The following is a 27,533-nucleotide window of genomic DNA, read 5'->3' as shown; positions in this document are numbered from 1 at the left end:
CGTCACAAAATATGTTGATATGTAGCCCAATGTGCTTTATAAGACCTCTTTCCCAACTCAACTCAGTTTCATCTAATGTATATACCGAAGAATTTAGAAAATATGAATGTATTCAAGAGACTCTCTTGTTTAACAGATATTAAAGCTAACACTAAACTGTAACAAGGTTACAAGAGCCAGATGTCATCAAGGTCTATTAGGATGTGTATATTTATATGCTTACTAGAAAGGAAATCCAGAATTTCTTTTTCTATATATAAAGAAATTACCGTTCACATTTAAAACACTAATTTTCTGAATATGAATATCAAATACTTGCCAAATGAAGGCTCAATAAGCCCAAAACTGAAAATATTTAAGTAAAGCCTTTATTTTAAAAAATAAAGGATTAACCTCAAAAGGATACCTTGTGTAAGACACCACTATCAGAGTTTAAGCCTGAAACATGAGAGAGACTCTACAACCGTATTTAAGCTTTCACCCTTAAACATCAATTATTTCAGATGTAGAAATGTCAGAGGTGCATTTGTCCACAAAGCCTGTCTGTTGTAATATTCTGTAAGGTACTGTGTTTTACATAAATCCAAAGGCGAGGAGCAGTTCCCCCAAAACGTATTCAAGACCCTTCATGTTTCAGTTTTGATAGCAGCCCCATTACTTCTGAGAGCAAAGCAGAACCTCAGTGTGACCGGTTCTGTCTTAGGACTTGGGACTGTCACCTGATGTGCTGAAATTACCTCTGAGCCCGTTTTCCCTGCCAGTTTGGGACTCCAGAACCCTTCCTTGTTGAGCCAGACACGCTAGCGTGCTGCAACACAGACTCAGGGTCTGGACCACACCCCCAAAGCCACAGACTTTAACCAAAAACGGCTCAGCAGGTTACCTCTCCAGCACCCAGTGAGACAGTTCCTAATGGGATCCAGATCTCAAATAAATCTGTTTTACTCTGTATAAAGCTTATACAGGACAAATTCATAAACTGTCCGCCCTCTAACACTGATAAAGAGATATGCACAGCTGTTTGCTCTCTCAGGAATCACTTACTCTGGGTTCATTAATAAAAAAAGTGATTTTATTAAGTATAAAAAGTAGGATTTAAGTGGTTTCAAGTAATAATGACAAAAGAAAGTCCGTCACCAACCAAAATAAAGCAAAAACACGCAAATCTAAGCCTAATACAACAGGTAACATCTCATCCTCAAAGATGTTCCAATAAACTTCTTTCAGAGACTAGACTCCTTCCTAGTCTGGGCCCAATCCTTTCCCCTGGTACAGTCCTTGTTAGTTCCAGCAGACATCTCAAGTGGTAAGCAGGAGCTCTCTTATGACTGGCAGCCTCCTTTGTTCTGCTCCACCCTCTTTTATAGCTTTGGCAGCACAAGGTGGGAATCTTTGCCTCTCCGCATCCCCACCCCTCCTTACACTGTGAATAGCATAGGTGAAGTCCAAGTATCTTAGATCGATTTATCTCTCGTCCTCACGGCGCAGGATCAACGTCCGCGGCTCGCCCTGTTGACTCCGGAACTCCACCAGCATGAACGGCGGCAGCAGAGTCAACAGGGGGAGCTGCAGACGTCGATCCTGCACCGTGAGGACGAGAGGTAAATCGATCTCAGATATTTCGACTTCAGCTATGCTATTCACATAGCTGAAGTTGCGTATCTTAGATCGATCCCCCCACAGTGTAGACCAGCCCTCTGTGAAGATCTGGGCTCAGAGATAACCAGCTATTGCTGGAAAAGGAAGATTTGTGTGGAAACTACCTTGAACAAAAGACTGGGGCCTGTTACGTTAGAAAAAAAATACTTTAATCGTAAAGACTTGTTTGTAACCATTCCATCTTACAAACCTTAAACCTAGGACATTTGTAAAATAAACTTTTTTTTTTATTTTTACCATAAGCCAATTCAGTGCTGTGATTGAAGTAAGACTGTTCATTAGACACTAGTTAAATTAATGAGCTGCAGTGAGCTGTTTAAAAAAGAGCCCACAAACTTAACATATTCTGTGAATGTACAGTGACAGGGGCTGTACTTTGCAGAAAGACATCTCTGAGGAGCTCGGGGACCAGAGTTCACTGATTGTTATATGCTAGGCAAGGTGAAGGCTGGTAGCGTCTTGAGAAGTTTGCTGGTGAGGAAGACAGATAGCTGTGGCAGGAAGCTGACAGTCTAATCTCCAGCAAACCTCAGTCTTTTGAGACACAGAGCTAACACAGTGGCTAACAGCTCTGGGTACCCCAGAAGCATGTTACAGGGCCTTGAATCTTAACCGAAGAAGCTGTTATAGTCTGAAGTCATCTTTGTATTGAGGTTCCACAAGCATCTCAAATTCAGCAAGCTTGACCAAACAGAAGGACACCCCCTACACATACACTTTTTGATGAAGGAAAGCCAACACCCAGCCCAATGACCTGGTGTTTTCCATGCATTTGTACTCTGATAAGCCCTGAACTGCCTTTTTCAGGGCGTTTTCACTATTAATCTTCCTGAATGCAGACATTCAGCCTCAGAAGAAAATGGAATCTCATCCAGTATGTAATGCTACTAAATATAAGTAATGAGTCAAATCCCTCACTGTGCTTCCCAGGACTTTTCATCAGGGTAAAGAAATGCTTCAGAGACTAGATCTACACAATATGATAGTGTCTAATGGAGTCAGAAGACAACTGAACATTTTTAATTTTCATTTATAACCCCTTAAAAACATCAGGTGTTTTTTCCAGTACATTTCACCAGGTAGTTATTTCAGCCCTCCAGCCATTAAAGTGATGTCATTTAGATACAATTCTTTGCAACACCCATTCCAATTAAATAACTATTTATCACCCTACTGACCAGGAAACAACATTTTAAAGAGTGGAAATTTCAAAGATTGTTCTATCAGATCTCTGGCATGAGTGATCAGAAGGAGGGGGTGGAGGGAAGTGTAAAGAGCAGGGGATATGTGTGTCCCTGCTGTGGTTCTCTAGTAAACAACTAGTTTCTGTTATGGGGTCAGTCATGAGGCAATCTGACTGCTGTGCATTGTTCAGCAAGGAGGTTTAATTAGCACAACAGGATATAGCAGAGCATGCCCAGCCTGTGGAAAGATGTTCTACAGTGGAAAAGACAGCTTCTCAAGTCCATTGCGTCTAACTTAAATAGAGTGACAGAAAGAGTTCAACACATCCAGCTAAGCTTGAACAAGAAATATCAAGGCTGGCAAAGTGAGTGAGAGCCAGCAGGAGTTCCATCCTACAATGCAAATGGTTGTAGGGGGCTGCTTTCAAAACCAAGAAAAAAAAAAGTCTTTTGAGAGAGAGACAAATTCTGATCCGCAAGTAAACACAACCGTAGGAATTCAATGATGCATTAATACTTTGAGCATTTCCAATGCATTTCCTCACTGACTTCAGTACATTTCTTATGATATCAGGAGTACAAAGCAGAAAGGTTTGTCCGATTCTACACAACACGTTATGCGCACACACACAGTATGTTCACTCTAAAATTTCCCACTGATGACGTTCACCAGTTTTAAAAAGCACAAATGAAACATTTAAAAAACCTTTAAAACATCTAATCATTTTGTATTATCATCATTAGTAACAAGACTGCCAAATGAGAGCGCACAGATTAGTAGCACATTCCCATAAACTGATTTCCAAAGTCCCCTAAATATAGGGCATCTGTGGTCATCTCTTTCCACTTTCTGAAACTTAACTGAAGCTCAGTGTTTGGTCTCTAGTTTTAGCAAAACTTGCAAAATATGCCAATTATCTGCAACTGCAGAAGATGCCTTTAAAGTTACTGTCACACGAGTTTAATGGCAATGAATTTTAGGGTATTTACCACAAGAATGCAAGTGGCAACTAGGGCTGCCAGGTGTCCAGTTTTCAACCGGAAAGTCCTATCATAAAGAGGACCTGACAGTGTCAGCCTAATGCGGGTAGGGAGGCACTGGGTCATCACCTGCGCCAGCCCCTACTCAGCAGGGGCCACCTCCTACCTGCTTCGGGAGGCTACAACTCCCAGCCCTGGCGCCACAGGCAACTACCTCCTGAACCAGGAAGAGGTGGGGTGTGCAGGGGGGAAATAAGGGAAAAGTGGTGAGCAATGGGGGCAGGTGAAAGAGGAGTGAATGAATTTTAAACTTAATAAAAGGCATAAGCAATGGAAATAGCTACTTCAGAACAAGGGGCGGTGGGTATAAGAGGCCAGGGAGGCTAAGCCTCCTCATAGAGGATGAGGCGCACCTCCCTTTGGAGGCACACTGGGCCCACTGCCTTTGGAGCACCGCTGCCGAAAGAGCACCCGGGCTGTGGCCCTGCCCGCACTCCATTCCAAAGCCCCACTCCTCCTCTTCCCCCAAGGCCCTGCCCAGGGCCATCCTTAGCCATAGGGAGAATAGGCGGTCACCTAGGACACCACTAGGTCTGGGGCACCCTGCCCATGAGGCTCTTCTTCCCATCCCTGCTCTGCCTTTTCTCCTCAAGACCCCCATGCTCGCCGGGGGGGGGGGGGAAGAGGAGAGCACGCCCAGGGGAGGGGAGGGGAGGTGTTTTCAGGGGAGTAGGCAGAGAGGAGCAAGTGGCAGGCAGTGGGGCCTTGAGGGATGGGCCAGAGCAGCACAAGCAGAGGGTAGCTTGGGGGAGGGGGCTGAGTGGGAACAGGGATGGAGGCCAAGAGAGGGCAGGCCTCAGGGTAGAACAGGGGGCAGGGCCACAGTCCAGGCACCAGTGCCTCTCCCTTCTAGAGAGCTTCGGCACTCATGCCCAGCCTCACCCATGTTCAGAAACCACACTTTGAGTGGCAATACTGAAAAGCTTTAGATACAGTGACTGACCCCCCAGCAACTGATTAAGAGGTTCAGAAAACAACCACTGTGAGAAAACCTTGCTACTCTTCTGGCTTTGAGAAAGGGGAAAAAAAAAGTTTCTACCACGGTCCCCAGAAGGGACAAAAGGGATATGTCTGCACTGCACTGTAAACCTGGGTCTGTGAGGCCTGGGCTCATGGACTCATGGGTATGTATACACTGCACAGTAAGCCTGGACTGTGACTCAGGTTTGAGCCCAAGCCCCACTCCCATTCACACACAAATCAGTCTGACTCCAGTCAGCAACACTCAGGACCCAGGTCCTAGGACCCTGCTGGCAGGAAGGGGGATGGAGGTGAGGGGGAATGCCGTTTCCAGAGTCCTGCTGTGATTCGTATTCAAAACCTGTCATTTTGCAGTGTGAACACAGTTCAAGGGCCGATGTTGTTGGGTCCTCTGACGGTGCCAATCCCTCAGACAGAGACAAACACCTACAAAATCTTTATCAAGCATTCTTAAAACTACAATACCCACCTGAGGAAGTGAGGAAACAGATTGACAGAGCGAGATGGGTACCCAGAAATCACCTACTACAGGGCAGGTCCAACAAGGAAAACAACACAACACCACTGGCCATCACATACAGCCCCAGCTAAAACATCTCTGGCACATCAAATGATCTACAACCTATCCTAGAAAACGATCCCTCACACTCACAGACCTTGGGAAGCAGGCCAGTCCTCACTTACAGACAGTTCCCCAACCTGAAGCAAATACTCACCAGCAACTACACACCACACCACAGAAACACTAACCAGGATCCAATCCCTGTAACAAACCTTGCTGCCTACTCTGTCCCCATAGCTACTCTAGCAACACCATCAGAGGACATAACCACATCAGCCACACCATTAGGGACTCATTCACTTGCACATCTACTAATGTGATATATGCCATCATGTGCCTGCAATGCCCCCTCTGCCATGTACATTGGCCAAACCATACAATATCTACGTAAAAGAATAAATGGACACAAATCGGACATCGGGAATGGTAACATACAAAAGCCAGTAGGAGAACACTTCAATCTTCCTAGACATTCTATAACAGATTTAAAAGTAGCTATACTTGAACAAAAAAACTTCAGAAACAGCCTTCAAAGAGAAACTGCAGAGCTACAATTCATTTGCAAATTTAACACCGTCAATTTGGGCTTGAATAGGGACTGGGAGTGGCTGGCTCACTACAAAAGCAACTTTCCCTCTCCTGGAATTAACACCTCCTCATCAATTATTGGGAGTGGACTACATCCACCCTGATTGAATTGGCCCTGTCAACACTAGTTCTCCACTTGTAAGGTAACTCTCTTCTCTTCATGTGTCAGTATAATAATGTAAGCATCTGTAATTTTCACTCCATGCCTCTGAAGAAGTGGGTTTTTTACCCATGAAAGCTTATGCCCAAATAAATCTGTTAGTCTTTAGGTGCCACCAGACTTCTTCTTGTTTTTGTGGATAGAGACTAACACAGCTACCCCCGACACTAAAACACAGAGGCTCCACTAAGGAGTGAAATTCCCATCTAGCACAATGCAGTTAGCTGGCTGAGCTAGTTTTTCTCTATTTGATCCAGTATTTTAAAATGTGATAAAGCTAAGACATTACTAGGGAGGTCACATAAGTTTATGGACAGTTTGCAAAAGAGTTTGATATGGAAGAAACTCAGACACCCCGAGTCTAGAGCAAGTCTGCAAGGAAAGACACCCTGAGGATTGCTTTTATTCAGGTTGCAACCGGAGCCAGATAAATGACAAGAGGCTAAACTTAGAATATGGGAAATCTGAAACTCGGGAAGTGCCTTTGAAAAGAAATTAAGCTATCATCAGCAGAGGGAAGAGAATTTGTGGCTAGTGCTCAGCAGTGTGTGCCAGCCTGGCACATTCCAAAGGCAGGCTGCAGGGAGTTTTTGATGTTCTCATTGCCTCCATTAACTGTGAATAATCCAAAATCCAGGCAAACAGGAAACGTACTGGAGACTGATGGAAAACTACAGACTGTGGTTCATTATTTAGGTTGAATTACTTTCAGATAACATGGATAATTAAAGGGATGCACATTTTTATTAAATCTGTTGTACAAGTTTAAGTGCAGATAAGGGTGAGGGGTATGAGGGAGACTGGGGAGAGACAAAGTGGGAAACATTTCTCAAAAGGCCCAGATTTATAGAATGAGGAAAAAAACTCCCCACCTTCTTAGGGTGACTAATTTGTTCTAAGACAGTGGCTCCCAAACTGGGGTTCGTGGACCCCTGGGGGTTCACAAAATGTTACAGGAGGATCTTGGGGAAAAAATCCTTAATGGTGGACAGAGCTATCCCTAGGGTCCCCAGGCAGAACGGGTCTAGCAGCCCAGAGCCCTTGGACCTCCAAGAGCTAGGCAGATCTAAGCAACCATATCTATCACACTGAGGAGATTTAAACTTCAAGACTCCTTATAAGAAATGGAAAGGGAGGTGGATATTTTTTGCTGATTTTAAAATTAAATATGCAGCTAGTATTGTTTTTAAAATTATGAAGAACAAGTTTAAGTTTTGTTCTAACATGGGCTGTTTGCCTGGACTGCTCAAGACCTGAATGCTTGTGTAGGAGGAACTCTGAGATAGCTTCTTAAATACCTTCATGCTGTTTCACATCTGATACTCCTTGATGAAACATAGAAGCTTTGTTTTATAACAGGCTTATTCAAAGTGATACAAGCTATGAAAATGAGATCCTGGAAGAGTGCTGCCATTTTCATAATGTAATAAAAATACTGTAATGACTAATAATAATAATAAATAGTATATAATAAGAATGTCATAAAAAGAAATTTTTTATTTCCAATATCATCATTTTTATAATTTATACTCAGGTAAAGGAGAAAATCCCTGGAAATATTCATTTTTAGGAGGCAGTTCGTGAGATTTGACATTTTTGTGAAAGGGATTATTACTATTATTACTACTACAGATTATTAAAGTTTGGGAACCACTGTTCTAAGATGATCCATAAGAGAAGGCATGAAAGAGTTGGATAAGAAGCTTCTACCACAAAGATTAATTAGCAAAACAGAATAAAAACAGAAGAAAAGGGGTAAAAGAATGATGATGAATTTATAGAATCTTCCATCCTTATGATGGATAACTATTTTATAGCCTTTAGTCCAGTCCAAATATGAAAGATTTGCAACCCAGAGACTCTCCATCTGTGCAAGAGAAAACTTTTTGGGTGTAATAAAAAAAGCACTGTACTTCTGTAACCCTAAAAAAATCAGCTTTAGACCTCAAGAAGTGGTGAGCACATCTGCAGAACATGCTGGACACGCTAGATTTAAGCACCTTCCAGCAGAGCCAATGTGGAAGGCAGGATAAAGAAATTTGTTTGTACAGTAGTAACAGAGAGATTGTGCAGTCAGAGCAGTCCTTTGGGCAAATTTATGTTAAGAGGTTCTGTTCCTCTTCCTTTTAGGGAAAAGGATCTCAAGCTTAAGAATGTGTGAATTATATCAATAAATCAAAACAAAACCAATCATAAATTACACAATTACTGCTCCACAGCATACTAATACCAAAATGTAATTGCTTCTTAATTTCTGTGATGGCAAAATAATAAATTCTACTACTTTAGGTGCTAGACTCAGGAGCTAGATGGGACTATAAAAACAATATTATTAAGCAGCTGCAATTTAAGGTGACCTGCAAAGGATTTTTTTTTAATGGGGTTTGTGCCCCTTTTTTGCTTTCTTATTCTATACTGAAGAAGGATTGAGGGTTCATTTTTGTTTTCTCCTCTCCTCATTAAACCCCCCCTCCCCTCCAATAGCAATATTGGGAATATCAAGTCTGGTCTTCCTTAGCTAAGCTGGAGAACTACTGGGAAGTCTTAGGTATGTTTATTGCAGGCTTCAGTACCTTAACTGAAGGACAAGACCATTGAATCTTTGGCTATGTTTACACTAGCACTTTTGTTGGTATAACTTATGTAGCTAGGGGGCAGGAGAGACAACACACCCTGAGTGACATACACCAACAGAAGTGCTGGTGTGGACAGTGCTATGCTGGCAGAAGACGCTCTTCCATCAGCACAGAGCAGCTACATCGATATAACTGTGCCACTGTAAGCTCTCTAGTGTAGACATGGCCTTTAACAAAGACTTCCTTTATCAAAAGTGTTAGTCATTGAAATCAAGTATTTTAAAAAAGTTTTAAGCAGACCAAAAATTCCTTCCCCTCTCAACTGCTCAACTTTCACAGTCATGGCTCTTGTAATATTTCACTAATTCTGCTTATTAGTCTTCCAGCCTAGACAGGACCTGAACTTACTACATTTTTTAAAAATGCTAATTTTGTTTGCAACCTTTCAAACCTGCACATATCAATACATTTTTAAACAGGACAGTATCTCTTCAAACCTCACCGCTACAGCTCACGTTTAATAAGCTAAATACAGCTGGAGTCCACATATTTTGGTTTCCTTTACCACCAAGTTGGGCTCTTTACTTACCCTTTCTTCAAAACAGGACTTTCCATTTATACTACTTAAGCCAGCAAGAATTTGGGATTTTCTCTCTCTGCCTACTCATTCATGGAATTATTTCCTCTTTCCCAATTCTCCTCCTCTGCAGCAATCACAGCAGAAGACAGCATACAGTGTTGTTGGGCATTAATCTACTAAACAGCTGCTGTACAAGAAGTTGTATTACTTGGACTCTCTTGTAACTGGCAGAGATAGCGTACACTCACAAAGCCCTCACTTTACCAATGAACTCAGGTATCTTCAGTGTTCAGTACTGCTGACCAGGTTAATAGAATATAGTATCCAGAGCCACACCTTGGGCTTCTAATTTTAATGCCTGAGGTATCAACAAAGAGATCCCTGGCTCAGAGATATGCAAAAAGTGACATTCCCATTCTCACACAAATTTTTTTGCACAGGTAAACTCAATTTTTTGTGAACAAAAAAGTCATATTTTCTCTTCAAAAGTAAGTTGGACCATTTATGTGAAAGAAACCATTTTCATATGAAAAACTGAAATCATGGTAATTAAACAGGGACACACATCTTGATAATTTAAAATGAAATCCAGCAGCCTCTATTTTCATGTTTTCAGCTGCTTTGCACAGTTCTACCTTAGCTGCTTTGTTGAGCTGATCTTTGCATGAATACTAATCCATCCCATTGTAACAGAGGATGCAACCCTACAGCCACCTACCTGATTTTACTAACAGTAAGCAAGCAAGAACAATCCACAATATATTGAAAGATCACCACCAACCTCCAATTTTTTAATAAAGAGAAAATTCACTAGTTTTCCACTGTTTTATGTTTTTGCAATATTCCCCAGGCCCTTGTTTGGGGTACAACCACCCCCCAGCTGCCAAGAAGGATACCAACCTTAACCTTCTTCCTTCTTCTCAAAAGAGGGGGGGGGCGAGGTTCTGTGGCCTGCAATGTACAGCAGGTCAGACTAGCTGATCATGACGGTCCCTTCTGACCTTAAAGTCTATGGGTCTAAAAGCTTAATTTTAGAAAAGACAGCAACCACAAGTGAAGTTAAAAAGTTAATTATAAACAAAGATGCTCACTTAACATTCCTTATTCTTCTAGTAAGCTATGTACATCAGTAAAAATTAACTTTACTACAATAAACAAGGTGATTATATACCATACTACTAGCTTGTTGATTATTATTGGGATTCAGTGTGTTACTTAAGTGGGTTAATTGGAAATTAAGTAAAAGTATCAGGGAAAGGAAGAAAATATGGGTAAGTAGAGCAACAGACATCTAAGAAGTGAGGTGATGTAGAAGAAATTAACCTACCAATGGGTATCTATGTCTCCTAGAAAAGTAACAATATTTCAGCCAAGTTGTTTTTTGAAGGAATAATCTTCCCCTTGAGTTGTGAGGATTTCTTGGATTCGACTTTCTTTAAGATGGAAAGTTCTTTACATCAGTTATGCCTACAGAACAAGGCTAGAGTAAATCCAAGGCCATTTTCAAATGCTAATTTGTAACCAGCACTTCAGTAACGCTTTCAGAGCAAGTTGTTATGTTAACTGGCAGTATTAAGGAAGTCGGGGCAGAGTGGAGAAAGAGTGCAGATGCCACTATTATACTTTGATGCCCAGAAGACACCTCCCTACCCAACAGAAAAGTGAACATATTTTCAACAGCGCCTTTTTCCAGCAGTTGACTTCACACTTAGGCAGTGACCCAAGGCAACAGGGTCCCTCATCTTAGTTTAGTTCTCTGGCTGTTCAGTATTTTGCACATTTTTGCAAGCTTTCTGTAGGAAAGATAGGAGATCAAGGTGCAGGACAGTGGTTGGGATGATAGATTATTTTATAGAATCCAGAAGCTTGCTTGGGGCTTTCAGAAGCCTGGCCCCTGCCCTGAAGATCATAGAATCATAGATTATTAGGGTTGGAAGGGACCTCAGGAGATCATCCAGTCCAACTCCCTGCTCAAAGCAGAACCAACCCCAACTAAATCCCCAAATGGCCTCCTCAAGGATTGAACTCCTGGGTTTAGTAGGCCAAGGCTCAAATCACTGATCTATCCCTCCCGCCCTTTCAAGCTAAACAAGGATCTTATCAATCAAAAGACCAAAAAAAATCATCAGTTGGAGATTGATTTTGAAGAAGTGGGAAAGATGGCAGAGACCCCCAAATAGAAAGAGAAAAATATAAGGGAGTGCAAGTAAAGGCAAAATAAAGGAAGCAAAGTGAAAACAAGTCAGGAGGAGATACACCATGACCTATTGTAGGAAAGAAAAGAGAGGAAAAAAAAAAAAAAGAGTGAAACCAGATAGGAATGGAAGTTACAACAAAAATTAGAGTTGTAGTAAGCCACATTTGTAAATTTAAGGTAATTGCCACATTGTCAGTCAAAGCGCACTACGATTTAATTCCTTTAAAACTGCTGGCGAAGTGGTGGGTCAGGTATTCTTCACCCCAGCTACCAAGCTTAAGTCCTCAGGCTAGTGAGTGTCAGATAAATGTTTCAAGGTCTACAAATGGTGTTTGTTAAAACTATATTAAAATTAAAAATAAAAGGGAATGCTGAACTACTAATTTCATATGCAACTTGATTCCCCACTTATAAATGGCCACGGCTCTAAGAGTCAATGAGAAACTGAAAGGCGATGCATTCCCCTGGGATATGGTTAGTAACAGCTGAGGGATATAGCTAGAAGACATCAACAGACTTTAGCCTGTAAAATAAAGTTTGCCTGCACAGTTGCTGCTGGCATAAATACAGAAGTGTTAGTTATCTACTCTTCACAAATGTCCCATACGTGCTATGAAAAGGTAGTTATATAGAATTAATTCCAGAAGAGAAAAGATTTTTCCTCCAAGTTTTCTATCATTGCCAAAAAGATATAGAGGACCTGGCAATCAAGTGGGGGTTGGAGGGAGAGCAAAGCAAAAGTCTGCCTTAAATACAATTCTTTACTGAAGAATTTTAATAAGCTCATTCATGACACAGCCATGAGTTAACTCAGGCAACCTATGGCACAAATGCCGAAGGTGGCACACGAGCTGATTTTCAGTGGCACTCACGCTGCCCAGGTCCTGGTCACCGGTCTGGGGGGCTCTGCATTTTAATTTAATTTTAAATGAAGCTTCTTAAACGTTTTAAAAACCTTATTTACTTTACATACAACAATAGTTTAGTTATATATTATAGACTTACAGAAAGAGACCTTCTAAAAACATTAAAATGTATTGCTGGCATGCGAAACCTTAAATTAGAGTGAATAAATGAAGACTTGGCACACCACTTCTGAAAGGTTGCCGACCCCTGAGTTAACTCATTATGCCAGAGACAGCAACACACACTCATACCCAGCCAGTAAGTCATTGCCGTTTAAAGACAGATGCATAAATTTTTCAATCCAATCAACCAATGACAGAATGAGACAAGACAATGTTATGGTGTTTGCTACAACTTGTTAAAATGTCCGTTAGAAATTAAAAAATGGCTTTTCTCTCTTTTTTAAAGTGAGATCCTGTGACCTGCTGAGTATAGAAGGTTATCCTATGCTTGCACAGACTTATCTGAGAGCAGCAAATGTAAAGTAATAAGACTCAGTGAGCTGCAGAAGTACACTTTGCCAAAGATCAGTTCGTTCATGTAATTATGGATCATTAACACTGAGTCTACATAAAGCCTCATGCACTGCAGCTCAATGATGTTTTGGAGAGAAATGTTGATCTACTGGAGAACTGTGGTGGTGGGCAAAAGGAAACACTAGTCATGTGCTAATCACTAACGAGGCATCATCTATTTATGGAAGGATAAGTCACATTTCCATTTAAAAAAGTGACTATTTTATTTAACTATGAAGAAGTACTTTTCATATAGGGTAAGTTTTCAAATATATCACTTAACTCTAAGTCTAGGAATTTCCACTATTACTGCTGTAGTTAACTAAAGGCATCTGAGTTTAAAACAAAACAAAAAAGGAGTCTCCTGTTTTCAATGATGAAATAAAGTCATAATGCTGAAATTCTGACAGCCATCTGTTTTTATTATGAAAATTATTGTGATTTCAGAGCCCAGATTCTCTTCTCTTGCAGTGAAGGAGAAATCTCACTGAAACATTCAGATAAAGACTTCTTCAGCGATTAGACATACAAGCAAGGGAAATGGAGCATGGCTGACAAAGCACATTGTATTTTGTAAAAATGTTCTACCCGCAAACATACCCCTCTGCCTGAACTTTGTCACAGCATGAAAATCACCCTTTAAAGAGACAACTGGGAACACAAAAGTCTTCCTGACAAGCTAATGGAATTTTTCTTAAATGAATCTATTTCCTCTCGCATTTTGTAACTTTTCCCTAGGTGATGGTGTAAGTGAAATTTAGACTTTCAAGCCAGTCAGAATTTGCTAGGATACTTAACATGCTAGATAACTTTCTTTTAACTTGAGATTGTTTTGCTTCTGATTTTATGCAGCTCCTGCCTTTAAGGACTATACAGCTCACAGGAATATACTTTGCATGCATATACTGCAAGCATGTACCTAGACACCACTATTAAATGGCTCTGCTGTGTAATAGTACATATAGACAGAGCCTTTGTGAACATTAGTATTACTTGTATATTGTGACTTCAGGACTGCTCTGTATTTCCACCATTTCACCAAAAAGCGGTCCTCACAACCAAAAACATGCAGAAGGAGCTATCTACATTACATGAAAACTCAAAACGTAAAAACTAAAGGAAGCATACTCACTTAAAAAAAAATAATGTTTTCTTAGAAGTGTAATGGAAATAAAGTCACTAACAGCAGAAAAGAGGACACTATTTGCATACCCAGTAGTATGACTGTGTGGAGATTTCATGTAGTATTTCCAAGAAAAGCAACCAACTTTGTCTCTCTTCTTTTAAGGGGACTGAAAAAGCGGCAGCAGCTGGGAGGAAAATGGAGTTCTTACTGGAAATTGAGAAGTGAAGGCTAGGCAAACAATAGCCAAACCAAAAATATCCACAAGAAAAGCCTTGTTGCAAGCCTTGTCATATGCAGTTTGCTTATTCTTTTCTATTAGCTCCTGTCCTTAGTTTGCTGTCTTTGCTTATTGATATTTTCAGAGGGTTTGAACTAGAGTGCAAAAAAAACAAAAAACCTGTGTACACAATTTGCACTTTTGTTTAAAACAATAATATACAATGCTAGCAGCAAATTATCATGAGCCTCAGTGTTTCTCCAGCAGCACTCAATTCATCCACTGCTTAGGAGTGCCACAACTGCACAAAAGCCTGGCCTACCGATTGTGGAACTTGCTACCCTGGAAACATCACAATAGCCCAGAGATATCAAACACTCATCTTACACCACCATATTTCTATTCTGCAGAATCCAAGCTTTCATTCTGAAAAAAAGAGTAAATTTCCAGCCTTCATGGTTGCAAAAAACAGCAATAAAAAAAACCCACTTCCAAATGCAAAACAAGTATAAATCAATGCAGTGTTGTGTTCCTGAGTCTGCAGACAATCTGAGACAATGGCTTTGGGAGGTGTTCACTCCCCGTACTCATTAATTTAATAATTTCACTAGGCCGTTAACTGAAGCCTAATTATGATATTTTACATGTCAGCTATTTCATCCCGGATCATTTTACCAGATAGGACGCGTAGCAAGTAAATCCCACAGGTAAGCTGAGATTTGCTGCAAGAAAAGAAATTTAGAGGGAAAACAGAGGGGCACACACAGAGACACAAACAAAACAAACGAACAAAAGGGTAGGAGTAGCAGTGGTCCTAATGCAGATCATATTTTCCCAGTGAGTAATGCTGAATGAGACAAATAAAATCAGCTAAAAAAAATTAGTAACAAATAAGGTCTTATTCTACTGTGGATCTTTGTGCAAAGCTCCCACTGACATTAGTGGTAGATCTGCTGCAGATTGAGGACATTATGCAGTCTCCAATTTATGTCCTGGCCCATGTACTATAATCAAATGTGGAAAAGGCGCTCTCCAAAAACGGAGCTAGACTCCTCACAACAGTCCATTCCTTCAAATTCTAGGGAAGAAACATTAAAACCACCCCTTCTTTTCAAGTGTACTTACTGTCTAACTATTTTGTATAAAGTCTAGCATTCTGTAATTTTATTTTGTTGGCAGAGCACTCCAAAGATGATTGGGGTGAATTTCATTATTTATAATATTTATTGCAAAGAAAAGCCATGATCGTAAGTTCTGTTTTCACTTATGCTTTACTTTCCTACTTACTTTTATCACAGTAATGCCCAGGGCCCCAATCAGGTTCCACCTCCCACTCCATATTTCTTAGATTCACAGATTTTCATATCAGAAGGGACTACTATGATTATCTAGTCTAATCTCCTGTATAACACAGGCCGGAGAACCTCATCAATTAATTCCTATATCAAGCCTATCGCTTCTGTTTGAACTATAGCAGCTCCTTTAGAAAGGCATCCACTCTTCACTTAAAGACTTCAAACCTCTCCCGGCCTCAGCCCCTTATTCTGGGGGACCAACCCTCCGCTGTGCCCCGATTGGGCAGGCTCTGTGTCAGCTCCTCCAAGTTGGGCTCTGCAGGCAGCAGGTGAGTCCCAGGGGGTGAGGTGGGGGACGCAGAGGGAGGGAGGGTGAGGAGTGAGCGGAGCCTCAGAGGAAGAGGCAGGGCAGGGAAGGGTGTTCGGTTTTCAGCAATTAGAAAGTTGACAACCCTAGTAACAATCAATGGAAAGAAGTGGGAAGAGAGGCGGAGGAAAATGGTAATAAGAACATATGTGATTATAAGCCAAAAATGAATAAGATACTTGGGTGATTGGCTAAGGAATTCCCTCTTCAAAAAAAGGTCTCCCACTACTGTGAGTGCTCACCCATCCCTTCTCCTCCTCTGACTGCTCCAGATTTTGGACTCAATTTAAAAGTTAGAAGTTACAGAACTTTATTCATTCCCAGTTGAACAAGGGGATGGAACAAAATGCAAGGAAGTACTTCCAAGTAAAGTCATCAAAAACACTGAAATTTTCCATTTGAATCAAAAGCAGATGCTTTGATAACAAGTTTCAAATTATATGAAAACGAGTCTAAAGGATCCTTGTAAGATTACCTCATTTAGATAATCCAGAAAATGAAGGAGATGGAAACTGCGCAATAAGAGCATAAATATCCCAGTACAAACAGGGAGTCTTCAGAAATTATCTTTTTGTCTGCCAGTAAAGAGTAGGACTCTGTTCTCTTTGTACTTCTGACACGTTTTAGTCCAACCACCACACCCAGTTCTGGGAAGGGCACTATGATTGCCATTGATTTGTTTGCAAGGTGAAGTCAGTTTTAATTATCCCATATCCTGTTTAACTTTTTCAGATTTCAAACGGGCAAGTCCAGAGGCAAGCCACAAACTCAGACACGTATGAAAATGAGAAGGGGAGGGAAAACCAAGTTATCCTTTTAGCCACAGAATGGTAAACAAAACACCACCACTTTGTTCCAACAAGGAGTCCAATAAGATCAATAAATAGCATCACAGAGCATAGAAAGCCTGCAAGCAAATTTATCACTCATGAAAGAAGTCAAACTGACAGTCCCTGCAGACTGACTCCCTTCTCTTAAGAGCAGGGACAGCACAGGTAGTAGCAAGTGCAAGCTTTCCACATGCTGCCCTGACACTATGTTCCAATCCTGACCTGGACAGAACACCTAGGATAACAGTGCAGTTCTTTCTTCACTGCCATTCAATCACTGGCATTTGCTAAGACTAACAGCAGCACTGTTTCTGACCAACAGGAACAGAACTGAGATCAGAACCATTTTACATAGGCTAAAACAGCTCTCATATGGGAATGCCTTCTGGTCACTAATATCCTGAGTCTGTTTTTAACTGATGACCTAGATAGGAGAGGCAGCATATCCAGATGCAATCCAGACTAGAACAAATAAAGGTTAAAGCTTTTAGAATTCAAGTCACACTGTGTCCTTTACTCTACCCATTTTGGAAATAGAAAGAAACATACCGAGGATATGGGAAGGAGGTGTAAACATAGCCAGTATATATACTCTTTACCCACTGTACATACATCTCTACCCCGATATAACACAAATTAGGATATAACACGGTAAAGCAGTGCTCCGGGGGGCAGTGGGGGGTTGCGCACTTCAGTGGATCAAAGCAAGTTCGATATAATGCGGTTTCACCTATAATACAGTAAGATTATTTGGCTCCCACAGACAGTGTTATATCGAGGTAGAGGTGTACTGGATACAGTATATAAATATATGCTTGAATAAAAAATTCAGATCATTCTTGAATTAAGTTTAGTCACTGTGGCTAAAAGTATAAAAGCATTTTAGCCAGATAGCATCACTTCATTCATCTGCTACATTTTAAACCCCATGAAGTTATGGCCACTGCCATTCAGTTTTGCTGCTCTTGCTTAGAATTAACCATTGAATTTTTAGCCACTTTATGTCTTTATTTGATTACCAGTACCCTCCATCAGACAGGTGTTTTTCTTGGAAGTAGCAATGAGCACTTCAGCAATAGCTTTTATTATAAGAAATGATGTTCCTGTCTCCAATTTCTTTTTAAAAAGAAGAGAGGAGGGATGTTAAACTGGATCAAGTCTTGGGTTTGCAATGTGGGTAATAAAGTCCATGCCCTGGAGCAGTTCTGAAAGGGGCTTAAGGCTAGGTATACACTAGAAACTTTTGCTGTTATAGCAATGTTGCTTTACAGTTTGTTTTTAAATTAAATTTCTAGAGCAGCAAAGATCCTAGTTTTAAGTGCAGTTATAACGACCAAAAAATGCTTTTGCTGTTATAGCTTATTTTGCTTGGGAAACTGTTATAAGCAGTCATTTACCATTAATAAGCTGCTCCTACACTAGGAGGGTTTGCCAGTATAGCTATACCAGCAACTAGACTTGGCCTAACTAACCACTCGCTCAAATCCAGTAGTCATGGGAAGAGAAAATGTATAACTTTGTACAATCATCTACAGAGAAATGAGACAGGCATCTAATTATTTCGGCTTTCTAATGCAATGTGGTATACACAAACTTAGATTTACAACAGTAACACACAACTGTCTCAAACCAACTATGTAAACCAATACGTACTCTTTTCTGGACACTAACACTGATGCACACCCTAGAAAAATAGAGGACTCCTGAAGTGAACTTGAAAACTCACTGACAAAAAAAATCTAATCTTCTGTATACACAAGTGGGTGTGAATAGAACAAGTCCTAAAACTCACGTACTATCAGTGACTGTCCTCGTCCATTTAAGATTCTTCAGTTTCTTAACCCAAGCTGAAAGAGAGAATGGGGGGAGGGGTAAAGCTACTTTTAAAAGTGCAGTTGCAATCTGAAAAGTGACTGTAAAGGGTGTTGAGGTGGTTCCATAAATATTCTTTTTCTGATTCCTGCGCTGATTTTTATAACCGCCAACTTTGTAAAGTCAGCTTGGGAAATGAAAATTAATCTTTGTTTAATCACCACTGAAATCACCAAAAGTAATGGAGATTTTGTAACCGGCATTTGATTGGTAATGTAATCATGCACGAGAAGGGATAGAATCTAGCTCACTAAGCTATAACTACAGTATGTTGGCCCTAAAAAGCGAAAGAGGAAAAACCTGGGTTTGTCAGCAATAGGGTAATCAAAAGGACTAATATTCAAATAACAGTTAGGGAGAATAACAGATTAGCACAAGATTTCAGATCAGGCCAAAGGTGCACTGGGTGGAATCACAAATGAAAATTTGCATAAACATCAGCCTATACTAGACCTGTATCTAGCCAGTGCCATCCACTCTTGAAAGTATTAAAATTTGATAGTTCTCCTTAAGATGAGTGAAAGATGGCTATTTCGAAAGACGAAGAGAGCACAAGCTGGCATTTAAACTGCTTTTCTGGCAAATCCAGTACAGAGGGACACAGATGCAGGGATGACTTTCATTACTGTGTTTATGACAAGGGAATTAAAACTAAAAAAAAACCTCTTGCTGGGAAATGCAGGAACTGGCAGATTTGTACTCTCTATGAAGAGGAAGTAAGCTCTACAAATTCACCATTCAAGGTAAGTGATCCAGAATGGCTTTAAGGTAGCTGGTCAATCCTAAATGACAGCTCACAGATTTTCAGATAATTGTTCTGTAAAGTACCATCCACAGAATATCCCATAGGTCAGTGCAGACGAACCAGAAATCACTTTTGACCTGCCTTGTTAATTGCTGGGTGCCTGGAGTTATAATATACCAATACTGAACACTACTGAAAAAATGCTGCGAAGACCACAGGGACAACCAAGAGGTCAAAAATGAATATCCAGAAATATATATTCAGAACACTAATCATTGGGAATACTGCTGTACACAGCACTTAGGACCCATCTACATTAAATAATTTATTCCCAACATGACTGAAACATTTTCAATTAAGGGTGGATTTGATTTAAATCATGATTTAAATCACTGGTCAGGAAGACTTGATATAGAAGTGCATTCTTGTTTGTTGTTACAATCTTAAAACATATTCTTCACAACTCATAGATAGATGTAGGTTTCACTTTTAGAAGGTACACACTATACATTTTTTAAAAAGTGATTTATTTTGAAAACTTTTCAGATTAGTTTTACAGCTATATCAGAAAATGAATGATTGTTTGGAAGAAGATATTTATGAAGTCACTGGGAGGTGAACTATCATTAATATTAGGAGGAGAACATCACCAGACAGACATTTAAATTGTTTTATTTAACTAAAAACATGTTATGTATTTTGTTTTTTTCTTCTTCAGTGGCAAACATAATATTTTAGCAAAACAAGCATATAAATTTTTGAATTTAATTAAACATTCACTTTTTTAAAATCAGGTTTATTTTTGTTAAAATTGTTTTTAACTAAAATAGTTAAATGAAATATTTAAAAAAAATTAAAAATCTACTATGTCAGCCAGGTCAACATGAGAAACTTAAAATAATGGCTTCTGCAGCTAACTCAATCATCTTCACCTTCATTTTCCTGTTTGTTCATAATTGGGGGGGGGGCGGGGGGGAAACACAAGCTTTCCTGCTTTTTCAGGTCCCAAACTATTTCTCAATTTGGAATGAATTAGTCCAAAGGAAGAAAATATTCTTTCTACACCAGCAAAAAGAGCTACTTCTGTTAAAAGTGAGATCATCACTTCAACAGTCTCTGAATCCAAGTGCGTAAGTGACTTCCATCAGTTCACCGGTGTGACTTTCTTTAAAACTTCATCAGCAAACATCAGGGGTGAAAGTAATTTATAGGACTTACCAGTACTGCCGGAGTCTTGAGGGGGCGTGGCCTCAACCGGAGGAGACGCGGCCTCAAGATTTAAAGGCCCTGGGACACCGGCTGTGGCTGGGAGCCCCAAGGCCTTTAAATCAACCCGGGGCTCCCAGCTGCAGAGGTGGCTGGGAGCCCCGGACCCTTTAAATCCCCACCGCAGCTCTGGCTGCCAGAGCAGTGGGCGGGATTCAAAGGGCTCTGGGCTTCCCGCAGCTGGGGGCGCTCTGAGCCCTTTAAATCCGGCCCCAGCCCGACTGCCGGCACCACGGGTGTGATTTAAGGGGCTCTGGGCTGCCCACTGTGGCAGGGAGCCCAGAGCTCTTTAAATCCCTGCCGCGGAAGCTGGTGCAGTCTGGCACTGCATACTGGCTCTTGCCGGTACGCCGTACCGGACCATACTGGCTTACTTTCACCTCTGGCAAACATACATTTCTTGAATGGCCCTTATTCCCAAACTGGGTCTCTTTTACGACCCGCTGCCATGATAGGTTTTCCCTTCTAGTGAGAGAATGGTATGGTAGATCTCAAATCAAGTAAGGCTTTCACTTAGAAACAGGACCGGCTCCAGACACCAGCAAAGGAAAGGCCAATGGAAAGGGTTGGCACGTCCGAGTCTTCGGCGACAATTCGATGGCGGGTCCCTCAGTCCCTCTCGGAGTGAAGGACCTGCTGCCAAATTGCCACCGAAGAATGAAGCGGCACAGCAGAGCTGCCACTGAAGTGCCGCCGATTGCAGTTTTATCTTTTTTTTTTTGCCCCCTTCGCCACTTGGAGCGACAAAATAGCTGGAGCAGGCCCTGCTTAGAAAGACCTCTAGACTTCTGGAATATGCTGCTCAAACAGTTTCACTTTTGTTTCTACTGCCTGTCCCTCCCTTCTCACATTTATCTCCAGACTTCTTCTCTGACTTGTCCAGATCTACTCTGCCCCCAACAATCTTTTCTATTCATTGAATTTTTTGAAACTTTGCACTTTCAGAGATAGGTAAGGGATTGACTCTGTGTATACACAAATTTGCAGAGGGACAATAGGGTTGAGGTCTGTTATTTCTCATCTCTATATAGTGTTTGTTTATTTAAAAACATTTTTGCTGTTAACAAGCATGTTATCTCTGGAGACACAAATCCACAGTTTGAGACCTACAAAATTAAGCATCTTTGATGGTATCTTCTAGACTGAGCACTGAGTCCCATTGAGTAGATAGAAAGAGTAACCTAAGTAATCTATACAGAAGCCCCCTGGAGCCCTATAAAATTGGGTCCCTTAACCATGAACTATGGGAATTCATTTACAAAACTTTTCTTAATTACATAAATATATTGTCTTATACTATAGAATTAGAATTTATAATCCCTATTCCAGGATGAGATATCTTTGAGCTATAATGTATCTTTAGGTAAGTTTTTCCCTCAAAAAGCATTTTATCAAAAAACCTGATTTAATTAAAAAAATCCAGTTTTTTTTTTAAATCATTGATTTTTATCCACCCTGATTAAGACAGGACTTAACTGTGTTTTGCATTCTGTCAAGGGCCTTGCTACAACTCCCCTAACATGGTCTTTCAGCCCTGTCTATACTGGACTAGTAACAATGTTCCCTGAAATAGTTTTAAACACTTTTATTGAAGAAACTCTGAACACAATGGCTGATCAAATCATATTTCAGACACTTTTTAAACAGGTTCTGCATACACCGATTGATTTGCAGTGTACACAGATAAGCCTGATAAGTCGCTAATATTAAAAGTCTTGAAAACCACCAAAGAAAAGCACTCAAGCCCAGTTTGTTGGCTACATATGCCACATTCTGCTATGTATTGTTAGTGAAGGCACCTCAAAAAAGAAAACTGACTAGTTTTAAAAACAGAGTTTAAGATGTGTGTATTAAAGAAACAAAAATACTTTAAAATGAAGCTTCTTGTCACTGTAACACTGACAAGTGTTCTTAATGTCATGATACTTTCCAGCAGGCGCTCTGGACTGCCAGTGCTGCAGAGCAAGAGTAGGGGCATGCAGAATCCAGTGGCATGCATATGAAGTCAAGCAGTTCAGCCACTGTACATTTAACCAAATTATTTTTGATAGAACTTACCCCCCGGCATCCTTAAGGTCTTATGTTCCTCAATAGGTTCTAGATACCCACTCTTAACCCTGTCAAGGTAATAGGTTCTTATTTCATTATGAATCATCTGATTATATTTAAAACAAATATTTTCAGTGAGTCTTTCTTTATGATCAGAGGCAGTGTTCAGTATCTTTCACGCTACACTGATTATCTGCAAGATAGCTTTATTTTCCTCTTAGTGATGAAGCTTTGAATTTCACACCATAGAAGACAGACAAAAAGCAGGCAAAATAATTTCTTACTCATTAAAAACCACCACATGGTAAACCTGGCACCACTGTTAATGGCAGCCAGATTTGCAACAGTTCACTGTTTGACAAAAAGAATCCTGGGAAAGATCGATGGTAGGCTGTTATTTCATGTCTAGCTAGGTTTATTTATTTAGGTGGGGTGGGGAGGGAGATAGGTGTGAGAAGGGAGTGGAGAGAATTAAAAAAGTCTAATTTCACAGGCAGGCTTGCTAATCAGAGAGAGAGAGAGTGTAAATGCAGGACACCAGTTATTGTAATCCACACTGGGGTTAGGAAATTCTTTTCCAACCCTTCACAATTCATGCGCACTAAAAATATAGTTACAAGAACAATTGAAGTGCTATTAAAAAGCCACAGATAATATATCTGAAATTAACTTTTGTTCTATGTGCTCATAGGGAATACACAGCACAAGCTAATCATTTTATTTTATTAGCAGAAGTCAATGAACAATTTTTCCTCTTTGGACAACACTTCATCAACTCCAGCAAAGGGAAAGTCAAAGAGCCATCTCATTTTGCCAAGGAATGATGGTCAAAAGCATGAAAATAATAAATATTAAAAAACGCTGAAAAAAATCAATGATATTTTACATCTTCTCCAACTTTTCTCCAGTGTCAATATGACATGCAACAATATCATGGGGGATGAGGGCAATGCGTAGCTACTGTACCTCCTACAGATCCTTAAAAAGCAGGTTTAGGTGCAAGAGCGAGCATTTTCACTACCTCCACCATAACAACAAAATGCTGGAGGTGAATATTTTTCTGCAGCTAAACGAAGCTGAAGCAGCTACTCTACACAGTTTTTTCTAGTGTTTTTGCACCACTTCCAATACATGTTCCTCTTCGGCTATCAAGCCACACATTATTCCACACTCTAGAACTGACCTACAGCAGAGAGTTGGAGGTGCACAGTCCAAGAGTAGAAACAAAACATTTCAGTTATGAACCAGCCCATACCAGAAGCCTAAGCAAAGTAAGTTATAATAGTTGGGTCTGAGATCTGCTTGCTAAACTCATATTTATTATATTGGAAAGCATATCTCTGTGTATATCCTATTTTAGATTAGCACAAGGGTCCTGGGAAGCAAAGAAAAAGTTGTAAACATTTAAATCTTTAATCTTCCACAAGACAGATATAGTATAGCTAAAATCTCAGTGGAAAAAGATGACAGCCCAGCTAATGGACCAAACTGCTATAAAACTTAATGATTCAACTATTTCTCCCAGTTTTCACTGATCTGCTCCATCAATTAAATGACCAAGAAACTTCATTCTCCAACTTCTAAAAAGAGGGGAGGACACAAATCGTTGCCTTACTCTCTAGTGTTTTTAAAAGTAGATTAATAGATTCCAAGGCCAGAAGGGAACATTGTGATCATCTACTCTGACCTCCCACATAACACAGGCTCTGAATTAATTCCTGTTTGAGCTAGAGCATTTATCTTTTTGACAAACATCCAATCTTGATTTTAAAATTGCCATTGATTGAGAGTTCACTACAACTCTTGGGAAATTGTTCAAATAGTTAATTACCCTCACTGTTAAAAATGAATGTCTCATTTCCAATCCGAATTTGTCTAGCTTCAATTTCTAGCCATTAGATCTTGCTATTTTTTTTCCTGGTAGATTGAACAAATATTTGTTTCCCATGTAAGTACTTATAGACAGTGATTAGGGCTCCATGGCTTCTGCAGTGGCAGATTCTGGGACTTTCTGGAACTTCCATGACTTCTGCAGTGGCCAGTGTGGCTGAACCCAGGGCCGCCCAAGCAGGTGGCCTTGGGGTCAGCCACACTGGCCGCTGCTGCAGCGGCTCCACCGCCAGCCGCTGCTCTAGCAGCCCAGGGCACTGGCCCTGGGGACCAGCTCCAGGGACTGCCTTATCAAATGTATGTGAGCAAGGAAATCCTATCAATGTAGTAACGTGGTAGTTCTACTTTTTATTTCACAGATATCTAGTGTGGAATACAATAAATATATTTGGAATCATCAGGACAAGTCTAGATGTATTTTATTTTCTAAACCCACTTACTATGATCTCTGGGAGCAAAACTACCATATCTACACTGAAGTTTCTCTCCACCTAAAAAGCAGAGCTCATTTGACAGTTACTAAAAAACACGAATTGCATGCACGTATCCACATGACAAGAATACAGTACTGCAGACTCAGGGTGTGTCTACATTGCAATTAAAAACCTACAGCTGGCCCATGCCACCTTACTCAGGTTCACAGGGCTTGGGCTAAAGGGCTGTTTAATTAGTGCAGATGTTCATCTAGTGAACTAGATGTTCACAATTAGTGTAGATGCTGGAACCTGAGCTGTAGGACCCTGTGATGCGAGGTCCCTGAGCCTGGGCCCCAGCCCAAGCCCGAAAGTCTACACCGCAATTAAACAGCCCCCTAGCCTGAGTTCCACGAGCCCAATTCAGCTAGCATGGGCCACCCGTGAGTGTCTAGGTGCAACACAGACATACCCTTAGAAAACAAGGGCTATTTTTAACTACTGTATTGGATACGTTTTGGCTCATATGGTATTTTATTTTCTTTCCAGAAGGCAGTGTACTGGACAGTGGTGAGGAGCACACAGGGATTAATTTTCATAATAATGGACAGGATAGAAACCTGGAAACCAGAAGTGATGAAAGACACAGTGAAGGTGGACAACAAATTAAACAGGAGTTTGCACTATCAGACAGCAAGAAAAAGAGGGAGAGGCTGTAGCGGGGTGGTTACTCTGCTCCTGCCCTGAAGGGCTTAAAACAGCCCTGGGAGAGGGCTGTGGCAGGGAAAGCAGCTAACAGGATGACTAGGGAAGCAGCCACAGCTGGGCCACACCCTAATCAGGCCTCAGCTGGCCCTATATAAGACATTGGGAGCCAGGAACTCAGCAGTCTCCCTCTAGCTGTAGAGGGAGATGGACCTGGCTGCAGGGACTTGAGCAGAGTACCTGAGTGGAGCAGGGCTGGGTAAAGGCAGAGGAACTGGGAAGGCTCCAGCCTAGAAAGCCCCAGGCTGTGGCCTAGCAGAAGGCCAACGGGTACTGGGGGTTGCAGAGGGCAGCCCAGGAGTAGGCAAAGGCAGCAGGTCCAAACCCAACCTTGCCTGTGATGAGTAGGCTGATACTGCAGTCTGCCCCAGGGCACGGGGGCTAGACAATGACTGGCACTAGCCTTATACTGAGGAGAGGTGGGGATAGTGGGTGGGGGTTCCCCATGGAGGGGAGACCCTGAGAGAAAGTGGTTACTGCCAAGGGGCAGCACCCCAGATAACAGGGCACTGGGTCCGGGAGGGACACAGGGGCCAAGCAGCAGCAGGACACTGGCCTGCAGAGGGTGTTCTGGAGGCTGAATGAGACAACCAGCAGGAGGCGCGGCAGGGGTGAGTCCTGCACACTTACAGAGGCCAATGCAATTTTTGGATGCACATGAAGAAGCTCATCACATAGCGCAGGCCTGCTGGGACCACACGTGGAATACCATGTTCGTTTCTGGGCACTTTGCTACCAGAAAGTGACGGTTTACAAACTGCAGTGAACTCCAAGATGGCATCACAAATAATCAGTGAGATGCAGAGAATTACTTAAAGGTAGACAGTCAACTTGAATTCTAGTCAACGTTTTTAAAAATCTGAAGTAGTTTTGCATATTGCACCTCCCCTAAATCCTACCAGTTTTTGTGGTACTACATTCTCATTTTCCATTTTTTGTGTCTCATTTTCTCCCCATTGCTATGTGAAAGATCCACATGGAAAACCAACTATAAATAGGCAACAGTCAAACCGATTAGAAAAGGTGCTGTCAAAGTGAACAATTTGTTACAAAAGATAGTAAATTGCACAAGGAAAACAACTTCTCTAAATTTTCATGCATACTAATCAGTAAACACAAGTGTCTTACTACAATAGCAGGTTAAAAAAAAATATTGTTAACAGAGAAAACCCCACCATGCAACTCTCCAAATTTTGATGGCTCTGGCACAGTATTTGGAGACTCTAGATGTTCTCCAAACATCCAAACCATGTAAAAACCAAGGAGGCTGTGGAGAGCTATTTATGGCAGCGTCAAGTCAAAATTAAGTGAGATTAAGAAAGTAAATCTAAAACGTTCCCTAACAAAAAAATGTGAGAGATGTTAAATTGTGGGATAATGTACCAACAGAAACCAGTGGAAACATCTTAACTAGGAACATCAAACTACACTGAACAGTAAGTGCCCTCCAGTGCCAGTGGGGATACAGGAGACCTGTTAGATCAGGGGTGAGCAAACTTTTTGACCCAAGGGCCACATCTGGGTATGGAAATTGTATGGCAGGCCATGAATGCTCAAGAAATTGGGGGTGGGGTGTGGGAGGGGGTGAAGGCTCTGGGATGGGGCCAGAAATGAGGACTTCAGGGTTGCAGGAGAAGGCCCCATGCTGGAAGAGGAGGTTGGGGTGCGGGGGGGTGCTCTGGGATGGGACCAAGGGATTTGGAGGGTGAGGGGGATCAGGGCTAGGGCAGGGGCGCAGGAGGGGGTCAG

General features: G+C 41.2%; 2 protein-coding genes across 2 annotated transcripts in view; both read right to left on the bottom strand.

Annotated features, from left to right (window-relative positions):
• The window catches only part of LOC127055870 (myb/SANT-like DNA-binding domain-containing protein 2), a 371,855-nt gene that overhangs the window by 275,735 nt on the left and 68,587 nt on the right, over positions 1–27,533 (bottom strand). The gene's annotated exons all lie outside the window — the stretch shown is intronic.
• The window catches only part of RASAL2 (RAS protein activator like 2), a 283,345-nt gene that overhangs the window by 236,530 nt on the left and 19,282 nt on the right, over positions 1–27,533 (bottom strand). Inside the window, exon 2 of the mRNA XM_050962981.1 lies at positions 18,581–18,631. Within this exon, the coding sequence (XP_050818938.1) occupies positions 18,581–18,631 (51 nt within the window). The remainder of the gene's footprint in view (positions 1–18,580; positions 18,632–27,533) is intronic.

The sequence above is a fragment of the Gopherus flavomarginatus genome, chromosome 7, assembly GCF_025201925.1.
Source record: "Gopherus flavomarginatus isolate rGopFla2 chromosome 7, rGopFla2.mat.asm, whole genome shotgun sequence".
Lineage (NCBI taxonomy): Eukaryota > Metazoa > Chordata > Testudines > Testudinidae > Gopherus > Gopherus flavomarginatus.
Note: the sequence above shows the minus strand (reverse complement) of the source record. Positions and strands in the feature narration are given on the sequence as shown.